Source organism: Agelaius tricolor, unplaced genomic scaffold (assembly GCF_023055355.1).
Source record: "Agelaius tricolor isolate 1412-34295 unplaced genomic scaffold, bAgeTri1.0.p SCAF_11, whole genome shotgun sequence".
Taxonomy (NCBI): domain Eukaryota; kingdom Metazoa; phylum Chordata; class Aves; order Passeriformes; family Icteridae; genus Agelaius; species Agelaius tricolor.
The window spans coordinates 29,360,661-29,380,580 of NW_027269271.1; the positions used below are offsets into that span (position 1 = coordinate 29,360,661).

The 19,920-nt window shown below is 50.0% G+C and overlaps 1 protein-coding gene across 1 annotated transcript in view; it reads left to right on the forward strand.

The window, feature by feature from the left end:
* CACHD1 (cache domain containing 1) overlaps positions 1-19,518 on the forward strand; it is a 91,981-nt gene extending 72,463 nt beyond the window's left edge. The window contains exons 14-27 of the mRNA XM_071436920.1: positions 1,143-1,285; positions 2,518-2,699; positions 3,942-4,052; positions 6,671-6,793; positions 8,633-8,732; positions 8,823-8,939; positions 10,136-10,296; positions 10,863-10,949; positions 11,105-11,221; positions 11,818-11,969; positions 12,580-12,741; positions 13,647-13,724; positions 14,503-14,604; positions 17,345-19,518. Coding sequence (XP_071293021.1) covers positions 1,143-1,285; positions 2,518-2,699; positions 3,942-4,052; positions 6,671-6,793; positions 8,633-8,732; positions 8,823-8,939; positions 10,136-10,296; positions 10,863-10,949; positions 11,105-11,221; positions 11,818-11,969; positions 12,580-12,741; positions 13,647-13,724; positions 14,503-14,604; positions 17,345-17,583 — 1,874 coding nt within the window. The 3' untranslated portion in view covers positions 17,584-19,518. The remainder of the gene's footprint in view (positions 1-1,142; positions 1,286-2,517; positions 2,700-3,941; positions 4,053-6,670; positions 6,794-8,632; positions 8,733-8,822; positions 8,940-10,135; positions 10,297-10,862; positions 10,950-11,104; positions 11,222-11,817; positions 11,970-12,579; positions 12,742-13,646; positions 13,725-14,502; positions 14,605-17,344) is intronic.
* Positions 19,519-19,920: the final 402 nt, after the last annotated feature.

A 19,920-nucleotide genomic window follows, 5' to 3' on the forward strand; every position in this document is an offset into this window, starting at 1 on the left:
TCTGGGAAGCAGATGAAGAGCTGGAGTAGAAGTTTGGAAGTGGGGGCTGCAGCACATGTGTGGGGATGAGTTTGAGAGGAATGTGACTAAAAGCAGAACACTTCACATACTGCACTGCAGCTTCTCCTCTGGAGCCCATTCCACACAGGGAATTTGGGTTCCATGGGTCACATCCTCAGAAGAGATCTTCTCAACCCTCAGCCCTGCATCATCATGATCATTTCTCTTTTTTAAAAAGGAAAAGCTATCTGGTTTTGCAGATTTTGCATGATGGAAGTTTGCTTTTGAGTTTGTTCTGAAGAGCACTCCAGACAGCTGCACTTTTATTGGGGAGCTCCTCTTCTGCACTTGGGATTCTCCAGATGTTCATTCTCTGGAACTGAAAATGCTCATTTTCATTTTCCTCTGGGATATCTAACCTAAACAGGGATACTTAATTTCTTCTTTAGCCCATCATCTTTTCTTAAAAGAAAACAGCTTCTGTAGTCTCACAGAAAGCAGTAATTCAGAAATTATTGAGGCTTTGGGAACAAAGGCATTAAATGACACACGGAGATCAGAGGAGGGGGCTGATGCTGTGACTTCTGTGTTTTGAGGCAAGAAGGGGAGGAATTAATATTCAGCTTGAGCTTAGGATGAAACTCTGCTGGGAAGTGCTCTGGGTTGGGTGGAAAAATGGATGTTTGCCCTCCCTCCCAGTCCAGAGTGTCCTGCAGGAGCTGGGTGTTGTAGTTGAGATGGAGACAATACAAATACACTCCATTTTCAGAAGGGTTCAAACTGTTTTTATTATGGCATGCATGCTTTTTCTATATTCTTACAGAACTCAGAAGTTTGCACTTTACTCACTGGTCATGAGAGACAAAATGTTTATTGGAATAGGCAGTTGCAGGTTTTTCTTATTTATTCTCCTTTCTTGATTTCTATATCAACAACCTCAGTAGAAAATTCTTTCAGGAGTGAACATGGATCCTCTTATCAAACTTCACTCTGGGTCTCAGAAGTCACAGTAAAACCTGTTCCACAGTTGGGCACTTTGTGTGCTGAGGTGTGGAGAGCAGCAGGGACAGACACCCTCCCTGTGTGGTACAGACACCCTCAGAGCTCATCACACTGAAATCCCTGGTGTTTGGTGTTTGCAGAGAGCCCCACAGTGATGCTGTCTGCAGGCAGCTTCTCCTCCCCCTATGAGCACCTGAGCCAGCCCGAGACCAAGCGGATGGTGGAGCACTACACGGCCTACCTGAGCGACAACACGCGCCTCATCGCCAACCCCGGCCTCAAGGTGGGCACAGCACCCGGGCTGCTCTGCAGTGCCCAAACCCCAGCACTTCGCACTGGGAGGGACCTCAGAGCCCATGCCATGCCATGCCATGCCATGCCATGCCATGCCATGCCATGCCATGCCATGCCATGCCATGCCATGCCATGCCATGCCATCCCATGCCATCCCATCCCATCCCATCCCATCCCATCCCATCCCATCCCATCCCATCCCATCCCATCCCATCCCATCCCATCCCATCCCATCCCATCCCATCCCATCCCATCCCATCCCATCCCATCCCATCCCATCCCATCCCTGCTATGGATGCACCTTCCATTAGCCCAGGGTGCTCCTGATGCCTCGGGATTTTGGCTTTTCTGGTTTTCTGTATTTGTGATCCTGCACTTCTTTAGTGCACAACTCTAAACTCCATATTCAGTGTGAGCTGCTGCTGTCCCATTTTGGGCAGACTCAACAATTCCTCTCCAGGCCTGGCAATCAGGGACTCCTCACTGCCTCAGGCCCTGAGAGATGGAAACAAAAATGAGTTGGGGGCAGCAAACTCGGGGTGAATGACTTCATTACCTGAAGCTGTAATTGGAGGATTAATCCCCAATACGCAAATGGGCCAAACTTATAAAAGTGTGAAAATTTGTGTCCCATGGTCCATTTTGTGTGCAGCCCCTGGGGGCTTTGTCTACCCTAAAGGTACCTGAAGGCCCTTCAGTAAATAGAACTGCTTTTTATTCCCTTCATTTTGTCTGGCCTCTGTTTTTAGGTAAGCCCCAAAAAAGGCATCACCCCAACCTGGCCTTGGACACTTGCAGGCATCCAGGGGCAGCCACAACTCCTCTGGACAGCCTCACCCTCCCAGCCTGGAATTCCATCCCAACAACTGATCTAAGAGTGGAGAGAGGAGGGGGCCAGAACTTTGTTGAAAGAAACACTAGAAAAGTTAAAACCACGCTAAGTTCTTAGCAGAAGCACCTTGTTGTTCCTAGGCACACAACTGAGAAATCTCTATTTTCTGTGCGAGAAGCACAATATTTATATTTACTCCAAGTTAAGAAAAGCCACAGAGATAACACCACCAGTATTTCATTCTAATAATCTGCTTGGAATGTCTGGTGTGAGAAGCCTTGAACCACGTAATTGAGCCGCGATGATCCCCGGTGGCTCTCGGGGAAGCTTTTATTATCTTGCCATGCAAGGGCTGCAGGAACCCTGCCAGCTCTGCCTTTGTTTTGCAGTTCTCTGTCAGGAATGAAGTAATGGCAACCAGTCACGGCACGGATGAATGGATGACCCAGATGGAGATCAGTGGCCTCAACAGTTACATTGTCAGGCGTTACATAGCAACCCCCAATGGGGTGCTGCGCATCTACCCCGGCTCCCTCATGGACAAAGCATTTGATCCCACCAGGAGACAATGGTGAGTTTTTAGGGTCCCTTCAGCAAAGCTTTGAATCATCTCCCAGGGCAAGAAGGGAAATGTTTCGAGTTGATTTCGGTTTTGGAGTTGATTTCGTAGCCTGTGGGTTGTTTGTTTTTTGTTGTTTATTTTTTTTTTTTAATTTAGTTAAAAATGTTTTCAGCGTGGGGAAAAAGTTCAGAGCCTAAATGCAGTTCAAGCATTTACTGGTTGTAATTTCAGGCCTTTTTATTTGGGGGGGTAGTTGGTGTTTCATAGCCCAGCTATGGCAGATGGGGACATAAATATTCAGAAAATGAGCATCCCCTTCAGGGATTAGCTAACTCAGGAGTGTTTGAACTCCTCGGGCCCTTTTTTGGTTGTTCATATCCGAGCCTTTTTGTTTGTTTGCTGTGGGTTTCCTCACTGCTTTCAAGGAGGGATTAATTATGCAGCAGCATCTGATTTGGGCAGAGAGCTGGGGACATTCCAGCTTGGAGCAGGCTCTGGGTGTGCTCCAAAGGCTGGGATCTGTGGGAAGGAGGTGCTGCCACACTGGGAAGGACACAGATCCCAACCCTGTGGCTCTGCAGTGCTCCTGGCAGCTCTCCTGCCCCGTTTCCCTGAGATTTGTAGTGATATGGGAAGGAGGTGCAAGTCAAACACTGGGAGTAAAGCAGAAGTGGGTTAAGCTGCTCATGGGTCGGTGCTCTGGGTAGGGAGAAGCAAAGTGGTCACTTTTTCTTACAGAAAAGTGTTGCCAAAAGTTTTATCAACTTTGCTATGATAGTTTTACCAACTCTCCTATGACTGTGGCTGATTTTATGCTGATGGAAGTTGTAAGAGGTTGTAATTTATACTCACTGTCTGATATTTCTGAATTTTCTTGCCTCACTTCTGTTTCTTCTCCTCAGTTTGCAATATAATCATTTTGCCAGGGTTGAGTTTGAGACTTTGCTGGCACTAAGTCCTGCATTGTTCTGGGGGAAAATGTCTGAAATTACATTAAATATGCTCTGTGCAGAAGTAAACTGAGCTTTTTTAATGCAGCTGGATCTACTGGGGGACCATTTATCGAGCCAGTCTGGGTTAGTTTGGAGTCCCAGTTGTGTTTAGGTACTTGTTTAATATTAAAAACCAATAATTTGGTGCCTGTTGTTCACAGTGTCCAAAATTCAGTGTTATTTTGGGAAAGTCGGGGATTCTGTCTTGAAGTTACAGACTTTGGCACTGATTGTGAGCATTTCTTTTGGCTTCCCTCAGGTACCTGCATGCAGTGGCCAATCCAGGGCTAATCACCTTTACTGGGCCCTACCTGGACGTGGGAGGGGCTGGATATGTGGTGACCATCAGCCACACTGTGCATTCCTCCAGGTGAGGGGCTCTGGGGCTCTGGGGCAGGCAGGAGGACTCTGAATTACCAGAGCTGGGTGACTCTGTGTGCTCCAGAACTGAAAACCAAAGCTGGTCCTAAAGTGCTGCTGGTGAAATGTCATCTGAAAGAAAATGGGGCATTGAAACACTGGGAGAAATCCAATTTATAGGAATATGTGAATTCTGTGGTTTTATTGGTAGAGGAGTAATAACAGCATATTTAAAAAAAAAAAAGGATTGATTGGTGGGAAAGTGCTCCTGGATGAGCACGAGGTGGGATGTCCAAGAATTGGGAGGAGGAGAGGGATTGCTCTCCTGAGGCACTTTGGGCAGTGTTCCCTCTCTGCTGGAAGTTCAGTCCTTCTCCATCAGGACTGCCAAGCTCCCCCTTTCCTGGAGTCCCCCACACCTCCACCTGGGGGCTTTAAGGAGCAGGGAGGAGTTTGGAAAGGACTGGAGGCCACAAAGAGGATTAAGGACAGAGCTTTCCTTACTCCAGGAATTGGGGAGCTCCTCTCCTGGGCTGCTTCAATCCAGCACTTCTGGGTTTCCAAAGCCTATGAAACTCCAAGAGCCCTTGCAGGATTGCTGGGAGCAGACTGGAGTGGGAGCAGCAGGGCCAGGAGCTGGGCTGGATGATCCCTGTGGGTCCCTTCCAGCTCAGGATATTCCATGGTTCTATGAAATGACTTTTTCCTGGAGGACCAGGCTGTTGCTGTTCCAGCTCCCTCCTGGCCAGGCCCCAGGCTGAGGCCAGGATTAGGGATGCAGGATGTTTAAAGGAGCCCAGTTTATAAAACATGGACCTAACCTTGCTGTCCTGAGCTCTCCAAAATTCCCAGAACTGCAGTTACCTGCCCTGCTTTTTACATGGAGTCTCCCCCAAGCTCCCTCCCCAAGAGCCCAGCAGTACCAAGGGAATTCCAGTGCTGTACTGGGAACCAGGAACCCCAAAGCCAGCAGGGATCAGGATGTGGCTCCTCCACTCTGCCAGAGATTCCCCTGCTCTGGGTGGGATTTCTCACCTCTGCCTGTGTGTTCTGGCTGGAGCATTTGCAGCCCCAGCCCCTGCGTGGTGCTTCTCACAGAGGAATTTACTTTGGGGAAACACTTCTGTAAGGAGAGAAGTGCAATTAATCAAAATTCTGATTTTTATCTAGCAAGGGATGGTTTACTCAGCTCTAAGAACTTAAAGCTCCTGTGGGTTATTAGAACATGATTAAAGAGCAGTTAAACAAAGTTTGGCAGATGTGAGTGTGATTCCTGGGTAAATATGACCTCTGAAGCTCACAGTCACATGTGGTTATAATCCCCAAAGAGGCCTGAGCTCCAAATCCAGAGGGGTGGGGAGGAATCTGTGGAGTTAAGAGGAATTTTGGCATTAGGGACTGCTGGGAGGGTTTAAATACCCACATCAGGGCAGCCAGAGCTGACACCTCTCATTCCCATTTTATGTGTATCTTATTCCTTTTTATGGAGGCTGGGAAGAGAAGATTTATGCCTGATGTGGTTTAATGCAGTTGGCATCAGCAAAGCAGGAGGATTTAATGCTTGAAAATGAAGCTAAAATATTTACAACATCCTAATGGCTTTATGTCTGTTAGGACAGAGCAGAACTTCAGAGCTTGATGCCTTGTCACACATGAAATGTGTCTGTGCTGCTTCACTGCCATCCTTCCCTTCCTCCTCCAGGAAATGTGAACAATAAATCAAATGCAGGTTTTAAAAATCTGTATTCATCTGTCTACAAATGAGATTTGACTGCATCTCCACTGCACCTCTTTGAAAAGCAAACAAACCTCAGCCCAGTAAACAGAGCTGGGTTTCCATGGAGCAGGGGTGGCCAGAGCTGTTTGTGCAGCCCAGCTGGGCCTTGCAGCATCTTCATTTTTTTCCTTTTTCTAAATATTTTCATTCCTCTCTTCAGAGACTGAATAAAGGAGAAAAGTGAATTTTGAGGAGCAGCAAGTCAGAGGTGTAAGGTCCACATGGGTGGAAATCCCACACCCTTGAGCTGATCCTTCTGTGTCCTGCAGGGGGGAGAGGGAACTGTCTGGCTGTGGCCTCTCCGTGCTACTGGGAGCAAACTGGGAGCACTGGGGTGTTAGGAATGGAGGAAGGACAAAATGCAGCCTCAGGCTGCTGCACACCACCACATCACAGGGTCCTTTTCATAACTCACCCTAAGAAATGTTATTTTCTTCTAATTTTCTGCCTGCCATTCACAATCACTCCCACACTCCGGAGTTTCAGGGATTTAGCTCAAAGTCTGGCACCTTCACATTCATTTCTCCTGCTGGGGGCTGAGCAGAGGGGGTTCAGGTAACTCCTTCAGCTGGAGGAATTGGAGAATACAGGGGCTGCATCCTCTCATTGTTTGTGTGGATGGGGAATTTTTAATCCTAATTTCTGTCGCTCTGGATTCAATGTCTGTAGGTGGTAGGGGCATGTATGGGGTGGGATCCACTCCTGGGCTTCTCCTGTGCTGGCTGTACAAGGGGTAATTAAAATAGGAATTATTATTATTATTATTATTATTATTATTATTATTACCCCGAATAAAGATTATTTTTGATTATTTATAATATTTATAATTTTTCCCTTTCCCCTCACTGCAGTGCTCAGATGTCCTCAGGACACTCCGTGGCCGTGATGGGCATCGACTTCACCCTCAGATATTTCTACAAAGTCCTCATGGACCTGCTGCCAGTTTGTAACCAAGATGGGGGGAACAAAATCAGGTAAAAATAAATAAAATATTTCTTTTCTTTAACCAGATAACCCAAAGGACATTTCCAACTTAATTTCTCCAAGGATTCTGTTACTTTCAGTGTGTGTTCTCTGATTTCCAGTAGAACTTGTGCTTGTCCTTCTCATAAAGATTATGTGGATGTTTTTGTTATTCCAGATCAAACTGCCATCAGCTAAATAAACAATCTGCAGGATTACAAAAGCAGAAGATAACAGATTTGATTTGATTTTTTTTTGTTATATTTAGACTTCTTTGAAATTCTGGGTAGAAAAAACATTCCTTATTAAATGAACACACTTCCCAGTTCTCCTGTTTGTTTTAATTTAACCTATTTAGTTCCTGTGAGCGTGTAAGAATGATACAGGATCTCAGTTATTTTAACTCCAATTATTCAAATACAACTTTGGGATTTTTTTTCTCAGAAATCCATAGCACAGCCTAGGCAGAAGAAGTTTGATTTCGTCTGGAGTATCCAATTTCAGTCAGACCCCTGGGTATCTTAATTGTTCCTTTTTTGAAAAATCCTGTGGGAGTGGGATAAATTCTGGTTTGGATCTGGAGTAACTTGATCATGTGGTTTGGGCATTGCTGTTGGTTCTTTGTTTGTTTTTAAACCTTAAATTTGGGAAGGGAAGTGGTTTTCTGTCGTCCTCCCAGTTCTTTTCTGGTTTGGGTATTTTTCTATATATTTTATGGCATATAAAAAAAACCAAATCAGGATTTCTGGTTTGGCATCACTCCCTCCCAGTAAAAAACTGCTGCTGATCAGCAAGGTCAGATGCTTTATTCTGTTCCTGCATTCCCCAAATGAGGAATTTTGAGGATATTTTTCAGACCATTCTGATGCAGAAATTGGATCCAATGTTTCCAGTCTCGATACAAACGCAGGTGTTTGGGGTTTTGTAGTGTTATCTCTCCTAAGCTTTTCCTGTCAGGAAAAAGAGCAAACACCACATCTCTGTGTGGATTTCTAATGGAAACCCCCCAAAAACTCCAAGTCTGTACCCCTGAAGAGCACAGAGGCTTCCCCTGCTCTCTGTTCCCCCCGAGCTGCAGTGGGTACCTGACACATGCCATGGGAATCCCACTGAAAGCTGCTCCAGCCCCAGATCCAGCTGGGTCCCCGCTGTGCCAGGGCTGTGGCTGCCACCCTGCTGAGCTTTTGGGAACATCAAGTGGGGTTTTAACCTCTCCCTGTCCCCTCCGTGGCCACCGAGCCCCTGATGTCGGTGCCACCCCCGTCCTGTGCCTTCCCCAGCGCTGCCGTCTGTGGCCATGGAAACGGGAGAGGGGAAAAAGGGAAAAGGGATGGATTGAACTCCCTGGATTCTGGATTGGGACACAGCTCCAACAAGGGAAGAGCTGAAAAGGGAGAGGAAAGCTTGGGAGGGCTGGGAGTGGAGCAGGAGTGATTTATCCCCCACTCAAATCGAATTCTGAAGGGGGAGGGCATTAAAGGAGAGTGTGAAATCTCTCTTTAATTAGCCACATAGTAAATTAATAAACCATTAAAGCTTTCCAAGTTCATTAGGCTCTGTTCATTTCTGGCTCTCCCCCAATCAGACAATGCACTGATGGCTTTTCCTTTCTGGTTTTAATCAGCTCTGTTTTCAACTCCTTGATGGCCCTGGCTCTCTGGAGCAGTAACAGATGGAAAAGCTTTGGGGAAATACCCAACACATTTTTAAGGACATTTTTCAGGAATTTCTTTCATGGCCCTGTTAAATGGAAACCTTTAAAAGCCCTTTAAGACCATGTTTTATTTCACCCCGTTGCCCTGAAGCCCAAGGAGGTCTAACAGGAGGCTCTTGCTGTGTTTTGGGGGCAGGTGCTTCATCATGGAGGACAGGGGGTACCTGGTGGCACATCCAACCCTCATCGACCCCAAGGGCCACGCGCCCGTGGAGCAGCAGCACATCACTCACAAGGTCGGCCTGCTTTCCCTTGCCTTGTCCCACACCTCTCATTCCTGTCTGGGTCTGATTCCAAAGGCATCAAATGCTGCCTTTCCCCCTTAGGAGCCTCTGGTAGCAAACGACATCCTGAACCACCCCAACTTTGTCAAGAAGAACCTCTGCAACAGCTTCAGCGACAGGACCGTGCAGCGCTTCTACAAATTCAACACCAGCTTAGTGGTGAGCCTGGTTTCTCTCTGATTTGGCTTTTGAGTGCCTTTGCTTGGGTTGGGTTTCTCCTGGTGGAAACACAAGTCCCTGCCAGGCTCAGCAGCCGGGGCTGGGAGCCAGCCTTCCATGGGGATTGGCCTCTGTTCCCCTTCTCCAGACACAAACAGAGTCCCCTGACATGCAGGGGTTATGGATGTGAGCCCTGGCCAAGTGTGGCTTCTGTCTGCAGAGTCTCAGCCAGCACCAGGGGAAGAAGGGCAGTTTGCTGTTGCTGGGTGAGGATTTTCCAGCTATAGCTGGGATGTGTTGCTTTGGATCTGAGCTGACCTCTGGCTCCAGCTCTGGCCACTGTCACATCCTCCTGTCAGATCTCTAATAACTTACCTTTAGGTGTCCAAATAAATCCATTTACTGGTGAGCATTCCCAGGCTGTCATTTATGAGATTGAAATCTCTGGGGTCCTGCACGCTCTGTGCTCTCCATGGATCCTGTGTGAGCTTCCCCTCATGAGGAGTCTAAACCAGGGGCTGTCATCCCTCACAGAGCCACAGATCCACCCTGCCAAAGTCCCTCCACAGTGATTCCAAAGCTGCTACACTGTGGGAGAAGATTGGAAAATATTTGCAAGTCATGTCAGAATACATTGATTTATGTCAGGTTGGCTTAAACATTTTCCCCACACTTGAAATGCCAAGTGGGAAGTGTGATGTTGGGAAGGAAATTGTGTAGGACGGAGCAGAAACTTGTAGAAAGGAATCAGGAAGGAATCTGCAGGAGCTGGGCAGTGCTGTGGTGGCTTTTCCTAAGGCTCAGGAAGTTTCCAGCACGTGGTGGTGGCTCCCATCAGAGCCTTGGGGAGGTCACTGAGAGCTGGCACCGTGGGGATGGGTCAGGAGTGCTGGGAAGGAGTGAAATGTCACCTCTGCTGCCACATCTCATTTTCACAACTAAGCCAATTCCCTTCTACCTTCAGCAAAGCCTTTTCACCCAGAAGTATCTGGGTAGCAAAACTTACCCACTCCTTAATCAGCCTCTGTGTTGTGAGGGTGGCACTCCCTCACAAAGCTCCTGAGGGGAGCCACCAGTTCTGGAAGCTGTGGCAGAATCCGTGTCCCCACAGCTCTGTAGGATCCCTGGGGAAGGGAAGAGTCTTCAGCTCCCTAAAAGAACATCTGACACCACTGACCCCTTGTTTTTTTGCCCAGGGTGACCTGACCAACCTGGTGCATGGCAGTCACTGCTCCAAGTACAGGCTGACGAGGATCCCGGGCACCAACGCCTTCGTGGGCATCGTCAACGAGACGTGCGACTCGCTGGCCTTCTGTGCCTGCAGCATGGTGGACAGGCTGTGCCTCAACTGCCACAGGTGACACTGCTGTCCTCAGCCCTGCTCTGAGGCTCAGACAGCACAGCCAGCTCATCCCTTCGTTCAGGGTGAAATCGGGGAGAGTAAGAGTGCTCTGCCTGTGCCCCTGTGAGAGGTGCAGGGTATCTCTGCCAGGCTGTCGGAGAGTTTAACCCAGGGGAGTTTGGGTGGGTAATGCTGAAAGACACTGAGATCCTGTGGCTCAAGAGCAGTTACTGTGAGTGAGGTATAGAAATTCCTATGGCGTAGAAATTGCCATGATTTTCCATGGATTGGGGGGTTTCCATTGAGGGGATCCAGGAGGTTCTGCCCACACCATCCTGAGGTGTTTGTGGCACTGCCAGGAAGGATCCCTACATCCAAACGTGAGGGACTCCCTGCTTTTGGGGTTCCAGGGGTGGATCACCCTCAGTCCTGGTGCAGGGCAGAGCAAAAGTGTTCCTGGGGAAGGAGCAGAGTCACTGCACAGTCTTTTCCATGGGAACTGCTGCTCCAGAGCTGCAGCACCATGGAGTTGAAATCTCAGAGGTGTCTGATGGGTTTTCCCTGTGCTTTGTGCCCTGCAGGATGGAACAGAACGAGTGTGAGTGTCCCTGTGAGTGCCCACTGGAGGTGAACGAGTGCACTGGGAACCTGACCAACGCTGAGAGCAGGTGAGAGCCAGGACACTGCAGGAACAAACTCCCTGTTGGTCCTGCTGAGATGCCACAGGCAGGATTTTCAGTACAGTGAAGCAGATGACATGCAGGAGGTGACGATGATTTGAATGGACTGTGCTCTGAGTGCTCTGTTCTTTGCTGCCATGCAGGAATCCCAGCTGTGAGGTGCACCAGGAGCCAATGACTTTCACAGCCATCGATCCCAGCCTGCAGGATGCACTCCCCCAGTGCATCAACACCCAGTGCAACCAGAGGACAGAGAGTGGGTAAGGTGGCCTTCCCCACCCCTTGGAATACTCTCTTGTGGAAATAGTCCAATGGCAATAGCTCTGCTTTAAATGTTTCAAAGAAAAAAAAAAATAGAGGGGAAAAAAGCATGATGCCAGAATGAGGTTCTACTCCTGGCACTGAGGGCTCATTTTTGCTTGTTATGGGCAGCCTCCAGGGACCTGAGATTGGTAAAACACACCAAGCTCTGACCAGGCTGCCCAAATATTTTCTTCTTTCTTCCAAATGCTGCAGAGAAAGGCTGGAACTGCAGCCAGACTTCACCACACTGAGAAATGTCTTATTGGAGGAGTCACAAGTAGGATTCTCCCTTTGCTCAGGCTGAGTGGTGCAGGAAAATACCAAAGCAGACAGAGTTGGAAAAGGGATGCTGGAAATGCAGCTTCCCTGTGTAACTTCCCTTGTGGTACTTGAGCACTCCCATGGGATTTTTCCTGGCTAAACTCACATACTTGAGGGTCTACAGATGCTCTTGGCCTCTCCCTGTCTCGTGGCTCTAACCCAGACTGAGCTTTGCAGAGGAGAGGTGTTAAGCTGGAAAGTAACCACGTCCTACTTGGTTGTTGGCATGCAGGGATTGCTTTGGAGTGCTGGACTGCGAGTGGTGCATGGTGGACAGCGATGGGAAGACCCACCTGGACAAGTCCTACTGTGCCCCTCAGAAGGAATGCTTTGGTGGCATTGTGGGAGCCAAGAGTCCCTATGTGGATGACCTGGGAGCAATAGGTAACTCTGCCTTTCTGAGCTGCTGCTGCTGCCTTCAGCTCTTTGTGTCCCAGAACATGCAGCAGGTTCTGCACATAACATTGACCTCTTAGCCAGTGCTAAATCAGCATAAAGAGTGCACCAGGCAGCAAAGACGTGGTGAATATCCCCTTCTGGAAAATCCTGATGTGGAGCTGAGTGTAACTGTGCATTCCTGGCTTCTCTCTGAGTTCCTTCTCCTATTCCAAATGAGCACAGTCAGGTATCCAGAAATCTTTGCAGAGCTTCTCCATGTTCCATATTGTTGATTTAACCCTTCCTCTACTTCTCGGAGTTTCCTCTCCTATTCCACGTGAGCACAGTCAAGCACCCAGAAATCCTTGCAGAGCTTCTCTATATTCTATATTGTTGATTTAACCCTTCCTGCACCTGAGTTCCTTCTCTTCTCCATGTTCCATATTGTTGATTTAACCCTTCCTGCACCTCTCTGAGTTCCTTTTCCTATTCCAAGTGAACACAGTCAGGCACCTAGAAATCCTTGCAGAGCTTCTCCATGTTCCATGTTGGTTTAACCCTTCCTGCAGAGCATTCACGGCGTTGTTCTCCCTCTGCTTTGTCCCTTTTGCTTTAGGAGATGAGGTGATCACCCTGAACATGATCAAGAGTGCCCCCGTGGGCCCCGTGGCTGGCGGCATCATGGGCTGCATCATGGTGCTGGTGCTGGCCGTGTACGCGTACCGGCACCAGATCCACCGCCGCAGCCACCAGCACATGTCCCCGCTGGCAGCACAGGGTGAGCTCCACTCGGGGGCTGGGGATGGAAACAAACCCAGCAGCACGACTAAACTCAAAGGAAAAGCAGTCCCAGAGCTGCCCCCCCGGTGTTGTTGCGGTGTTTCCCTGGTTTTGGTCTGGTTGGAGCTGCAGGGAGCCGGGCCTGGCGCAGGGGCTGTGTCTTGCTGCCCTCTCCTGGGTACAGCCAGAGCTGCTGCTGCTGCCCAGGGAGCCTGCCCAGACCCAAAGGGAGATAAGCTAAGCTTTGCCAGAGCTCAGACACTAATCCCAGCTTTCTGCAGCTCGGCCCAGCAGATCCATCATGTGTTTATTTTGTGCAGCTGCTGGCAGTGACACACTTCTCACCCCTTCTGCCTTGGGTTTGGCATGTGTCTTCTTTCACTTGTGTTTCCTGGTTCTGGTCCATGTGATGTTCATGGAATGTCTGTGCACAGAGAGATGAAAGCACTGAAGTCTGAGAGGCAAAATTGTGCTGGGAGAAGGGATACTGGTACAAAGATAAAGATCCAGAGGTGAGAACACCTCCCTGGAAGTGTTCCAGGCCAGGCTGGACAGAGCTTGGAGCAGCCTGGGATAGTGGGAGGCTGGAAAAAGATGGGCTTCAAAGGCCCTTTCCAAGCCAAACCATTCTGGGAATTTAGGTGTGATCAGAGCTAATTACCTCTATATTTGATCATCCCCCAGCTCTGTTGTAAATCAGAACTTTAAGGAGTCCCTTGCAGGGGAGGTGGGATGAGGCATTTCCTGCTATCCCAGCCCCATCCACATTGGAAGAAGAGCACCCCCAGCTCAGACCAGTAACACAAAGTGTTTCCACGCTTGTTCCTGGGGTGGCAGTTGGCAGTAAGAGGGTGCAGAACCTTTCTCTCACCAGCTGTATTTTCTGTTTGTAACTCTGTGTAGAAATGTCGGTGCGTATGTCCAACCTGGAAAACGACAGGGACGAGAGGGATGACGACAGCCATGAAGACAGAGGAATCAGTAAGTACCAAAAAACTGGGGAAAAACTGTGAGATTCAATCAACTATTTGTTTTTTAACACCCTGGATTTGAATATGTGAGGATGCCCTGTGCTGATCAGCAGTAGGAAATGAAAGAGCAATCTTTGAATTCAGACATCTGGTCCACCTTTAGTCTCATGCTCAGAAATGACATTTTTCACTTTTAAAAGATAATTCTCCATTGGGTGTGGAGGAGTTTTGCCCCTTACAACCCCCTGTCATGAGCACTTCCAGAAATAGCTCTGATCACCTTAAAAATTGCCACTAGGACAGCCCAGGGTGTGGAAAACCCTTCCTCATTTTTGGCCTTAGAAAGCAGAAGCCAAGTCTGGCAAGTATGGCCAGCAAACATGACAGTAAATCTTTTTTGCATTGATTTGGGGTGCCTGCAGTTCTCTGCCATCCAATAAAAATGGCACTTTGCATGATCCTGGTGTGCTCTCAGTTGAGCTGGTGCACCCAAACTCCAGGGGAGCTCCAGGTCAAACTGGATCCCTGGCATTGGGCCCTCACTAAAACAATACTCAGGATTTGAAGCATATCTTGCATGTACTGCCTCTCACATCCCTTTTTGTTCCCTTTGGAGCCCTTACACTATGGCCACGGGACCCTCAGCCCTGGCACAGCCCAGCTGAAGGCTCCTGGCTGGATGTTGACCCCTGTGAAGCCCAGCTCTCTGCTGCTGTGTGGCCGGGCAGTGCCCTGTGCAGCAGAGGGCTGCAGGCTGCTGTGCTCTGAGCTGTTTGTGTCTGTCACAGTCAGCAACACTCGCTTCATCGCCGCCGTCATCGAGCGCCACGCGCACAGCCCCGAGCGCCGCCGCCGCTACTGGGGCCGCTCGGGCACCGAGAGCGACCACGGTGAGTGCTGGGCCCTCAGCAGGGCTGGGGGCTCCTCTCCCTCAGGACACTGGCTCTGCAGGGCTGGGGGCTCCTCTCCCTCAGGACACTGGCTCTGGCAGGGCTGGGGGCTCTTCTCCCTCAGGACACTGGCTCTGCAGGGCTGGGGGCTCCTCTCCCTCAGGACACTGGCTCTGCAGGGCTGGGGGCTCTTCTCCCTCAGGACACTGGCTGTGGCAGGGCTGGGGGCTCCTCTCCCTCAGGACACTGGCTGTGGCAGGGCTGGGGGCTCCTCTCCCTCAGGACACTGGCTGTGGCAGGGCTGGGGGCTCCTCTCCCTCAGGACACTGGCTCTGGCAGGGCTGGGGGCTCTTCTCCCTCAGGACACTGGCTGTGGCAGGGCTGGGGGCTGTTCTCCCTCAGGACACTGGCTCTGCAGGGCTGGGGGCTCTTCTCCCTCAGGACACTGCCTCTGGCAGGGCTGGGGGCTGTTCTCCCTCAGGACACTGGCTCTGGCAGGACTGGGGGCTCTTCTCCCTCAGGACACTGGCTCTGGCAGGATTGGGGGCTCCTCTCCCTCAGGACACTGGCTCTGGCAGGACTGGGGGCTCTTCTCCCTCAGGACACTGGCTCTGGCAGGATTGGGGGCTCCTCTCCCTCAGGACACTGGCTCTGGCAGGACTGGGGGCTCCTCTCCCTCAGGACACTGGCTCTGGCAGGACTGGGGGCTCCTCTCCCTCAGGACACTGGCTCTGCAGGGCTGGGGGCTCCTCTCCCTCAGGACACTGGCTCAGCAGGGCTGGGGGCTCCTCTCCCTCAGGACACTGGCTCTGGCAGGACTGGGGGCTCTTCTCCCTCAGGACACTGGCTCTGGCAGGATTGGGGGCTCTTCTCCCTCAGGACACTGGCTCTGGCAGGACTGGGGGCTCTTCTCCCTCAGCAGGCTGGCTCCCTGCAGAAGGAAAGCCAGAGTAAACGCTTTGCTCCTTCTGGCTTTGCTGTTGGACAGTTCTGATTGGATTTGTTCTGGGGGAGATCTCCCTGGGGTCCTCAACATCCTCCTGAGGGGCAGCTCTGCTCCCTGTGACAGGGACAGGACCAGGGAATGGCTGGAGCTGTGCCAGGGGAGGGTTGGCTGGAGATCAGGAGAAGGTTCTTCCCCCTGAGGGAACTGGAGGCACAGGACAAAGGGAATGGCTTCACACTGAAAGGGAGTGGGAGTAGATCAGAGATTAGGAAGGAATTGTCCTGCCCAGAGCAGCTGTGGCTGCCCCTGGATCCCTGGCAGTGTCCAAGGCCAGGCTGGATGGGGTTTGGAGCACCCTGGGATAGTGGAAGGTGCCCCTGCCATGGCAGGGGTGGAATGGGATCATCTTTAAAGGCCCTTCCAACCCCCAAACCATTCTGGGATTCTCTGATCTTCCATCACCTTTAAGCTGGGCACCATTAGGCTCAGGGGGTTGGGATGTGTCTCCCCTCCCCTGAGACTAAATCTCCTTAAATCTGGAAAGCTGCTAGAAGGGTGTAATGCTGTTGACCCATGAGGAGGCTTAATTTATTAGGAAATGAGGAGGAGGAGGGCGAGACAAGGCAGTCTGCAAGCTGTCAGCTCTGCAAGGCTGGGGACCTTCCAGCAGACCTGGCCCAGCTCTAAGACTCTGTTGCACTAATGGAATTGGGACAGGAAACCCAAAGGCCAAAGCCTTGGAAGGTGGATGAACAGATGTCTCCTAGACAATCTTGCTCTAGGAGGACTTACCCTGGATTTGGGGTGAGATTACCTGTGCTGAGGCAGATTTGCCAGATTAATGCTCCCTTTGCTCCTTTTCTTGCAGTCCCAGCAAATCCTTCCCATCTTTTAGTCATCCTGGGTTAGCAGGGGAGCTGTCTACCTCCATCTGGAATGTGCACTGCTATTTTTAGTTTCTGTAATTCCATCTTCTTCAAAGGGCTGCCCAGGCTTCTTCCCCAATTCCTCCGTGCCAGCTCCAAGCCATGACTCAGAGCGTGGCAAATGGGAGGCAGCTTTAGGGGCTCAGCTGCTATTTTTACCACCCTCCTTTTAGGTGTCTCCAGCTGAAAACCTGAGTGAGATGCTCAGGAGCACCAGAGCTTCCTCAGCCTTTAGTCCTTTTTTTTTTGAGAAGGATTTATTTCCAACTCAAGGAAGATCTTTTTAAATTTCATTTGGTTTTGCATTTAGAGGTGCTGAGGGGGAGTTGTTTGCCCTGCAGCCTGGTCTGGGTAGTAACAGCTGATTAGGATAAATCCAGGTTATACCTTAACAGATTTTTTGGGGGTGGTATCTTTGATGTTTTGGTTTGAAATCAGTGCCAGCAATTCTGTTGTTACAAACTGTTGAACACGTGGGTGCTGTCACTGTTTGGAGTGGCACAAACCACAGATCCCCAAAGCTTTGAACCAAAGGTGATGGCAAAGGGATCCAGTATGGACTTACAGGGGAGGATGAGTTTGTTGGGGTTTGTTGTGTTAAGAAAATTGTTTTACACGCTCTCTAAGCACCCTTTGTGTGATTCCATGAAGGTGCCCAGCCAGCCCTGGGAATTCTGAGTGGCAGGGAAAGGGATCTGTTATAGGGTTAGGGGAGAGGATGAGTGTTGGGGTTTGTTCTAGTAAGAGAACAGTTTTGTTCCCTATCTAAGGGAACAAAATCCCTGTGTTGATTCCATGAAGGGTGCCCAGCCAGCCCTGGGAGTTGTGAGCATCCAGAGCTGTGCTCACTGCTGCTGTTCATTCCCAGGCTACAGCACCATGAGCCCCCAGGAGGACAGCGAGAACCCCCCCTGCAATAACGACCCCCTCTCTGCCGGCGTGGACGTGGGGACCCACGACGAGGACCTGGAGCTGGACACGCCCCCGCAGACAGCAGCGCTGCTGAGCCACAAATTCCACCACTACCGGCTGCACCACCCCACCCTGCACCACAGCCACCACCTGCAGGCCGCTGTCACCGTGCACACCGTGGATGCCGAGTGCTGAGGCCAGCACGGCCACCCCCTGCAGGCTGTGACACTGGGGACAGCACGGCCACCACCTGCAGGCTGTGGCACTGAGAACACCACAGCCACCCCCTGCAGGCTGTGCCACTGGGGGCATCACAATCACCCCCTGCAGGCTGTGGCACTGGGGACACCATAGCTGCCACCTGCAGGCTGCCACAGCCACCACCTGCAGGCCACTGTCACCGTGCACACCGTGGATGCCGAGTGCTGAGGACAGCACGGCCACCCCCTGCAGGTTGTGCCACTGAGGACATCAGAGCCGCCACCTGCAGGTTGTGCCACTGAGGACATCACAGCCACCACCTGCAGGTTGTGCCACTGAGGACATCACAGCCACCACCTGCAGGCTGTGGCACTGAGGATATCACAGTCACCCCCAGCAGGCTGTGGCACTGGGGACACCACAGCTGCCACCTGCAGGCTGTGGCACTGGGGACATCACAGCCGCCACCTGCAGGCTGTGGCACTGGGGACATCACAGCCACCCCCTGCAGGCTGTGGCACTGAGGACATCAGAGCTGCCCCCTGCAGGCTGTGGCACCGTGCACTGAGGACACCACAGATGCCACTCCAGGGCCATGGGGGCTGTGCTGCTCCCCAAGGACAACCTCACAGGCTTCCCCACCAAACTGAGGCATCAGAGCTTTGCATTTTTACATATGGAAGGTTGGCTCTGGCCTGCAAACGTGCTTGATGAATGGACCTGCCAAAACACGGAGAAAAGTGGAGCAGGAGGCGCGTTAGACCTCCAGGAACAGGGATGGGAGTTTATCCAGCAGCTGGAGTTTGTTTGCTGAGCCAAGAGCAGACAGAGAGCATAAAGAGCCAGAGATGATTTGGTTTCCTTAACTGGAAGAGCAGGAATGTGCAGCTGGAGAGCCCAGAAGTGCCAGGCAGAGCAGGAAGGCTGCTGGCTTCTCTGCAGGTGGAGATCTCCCTGTGCCCACGTCGCTCTGCGGGACCCAGGACAATGCATCTCAAGATTTTTAAGTAAAGGATTATTTTTCTACTATTTATTGAACTTGAAACTTTGGGGGGAGGGAGGGGAGAAAACCTGTTAGGGATTCTCAACAAGTACCACGTGCATTCTGTGCTGGGGAAGGGGCTCTTCCCAGGAAAACAGGGAGAGTTTCCCTGGGAGCTGCCCTTCAGCCAGTGCCCCACTCTGCAAAGGGAAAATGAAGAAGCCCTCTCTGCCTCGCTGTTTACATTAGGATTGCTTTCTTTTCCACACTTGTTTCCTGTAAATATTACAGCCTGATTTCTATTCCAGTATTGTCTTCCTATCTGCAGAGGAGAAATCCTGTACTCCGTTACTAAAATTCAGAGAATTCTGCCCAGAAACTTCTCCATCTTTATCTCTTCGCTCATCCTTAAAGGATTCCTGTGTGGAAGTAATAAAGAATTTCTTTAGCATTAGTTACCAGATAATCCCAAATGGAATCTGTGCCATTCTTCTGTTTCCTTGGACCACAAGTAGGGATAAACCAGTGTTTTGTAAAACTTGGGTTACTGTGGAAGAAACCTTGAAACCATAATGAGAAGCTGCTGCTGTTTGTCTGGAATTTTAACCTTGCTTGGTAATTCAAACAAAGATTAATCAATGTCTACAACAAAGGGCATCATAATTATCAATATGTTTTCAATCACAGTGTTGTATTTTAGATTCACATTTTGTGATTACAATGATATCAAGCCGTTCTTGCACTGTGCATATGGTAAACATCCATTTATATGTAGGTTTTTTAAAAAAAATCACTTGTTTTAATTAATATGGTACTTAATACTGTATTATGTAAAAAATTGGTTCTTAAACAGTACAGTAAAATAACTCTATGTGTGATACCAGGATATCCCTTTATACTATGTATAAAATTAAAATCTCTAGTGAAATAAACTGTATATAAGTATAGATCTGTGAAGATTCTGAAATGATCTGCTGTGAAGATTCTGAAATGATTCTGCCTCAGTTTCCTTCTCTGGCTGAACAGGACTGAAAATTCACTCCAGTTCCTCCAGTTTTATCAACAGCCTTGAGAAATGTAAACTTTAAATATAAATGACAGTACTGAGGGAAGTTGTAAAGCCTTTTTTTAGCTGGTTGGTCATTATTTGGGAAATGACCATTTCTGGAACTGGTCAGCCACTGCTTAGAGTCACCAAAGCAAATAATTTAAGGGGTTTATTTCCTGATCCTCTCCTGAAACCTCAGTGGCTCTGGATTTGCTGTTGTGCTGTGTTTGTGCAGGATTTGGTGGAGGGTTTTGCTGAGCAGGCAGTGCAGGAATCCACTGAGCCTCTGCTTTGTGCTCTC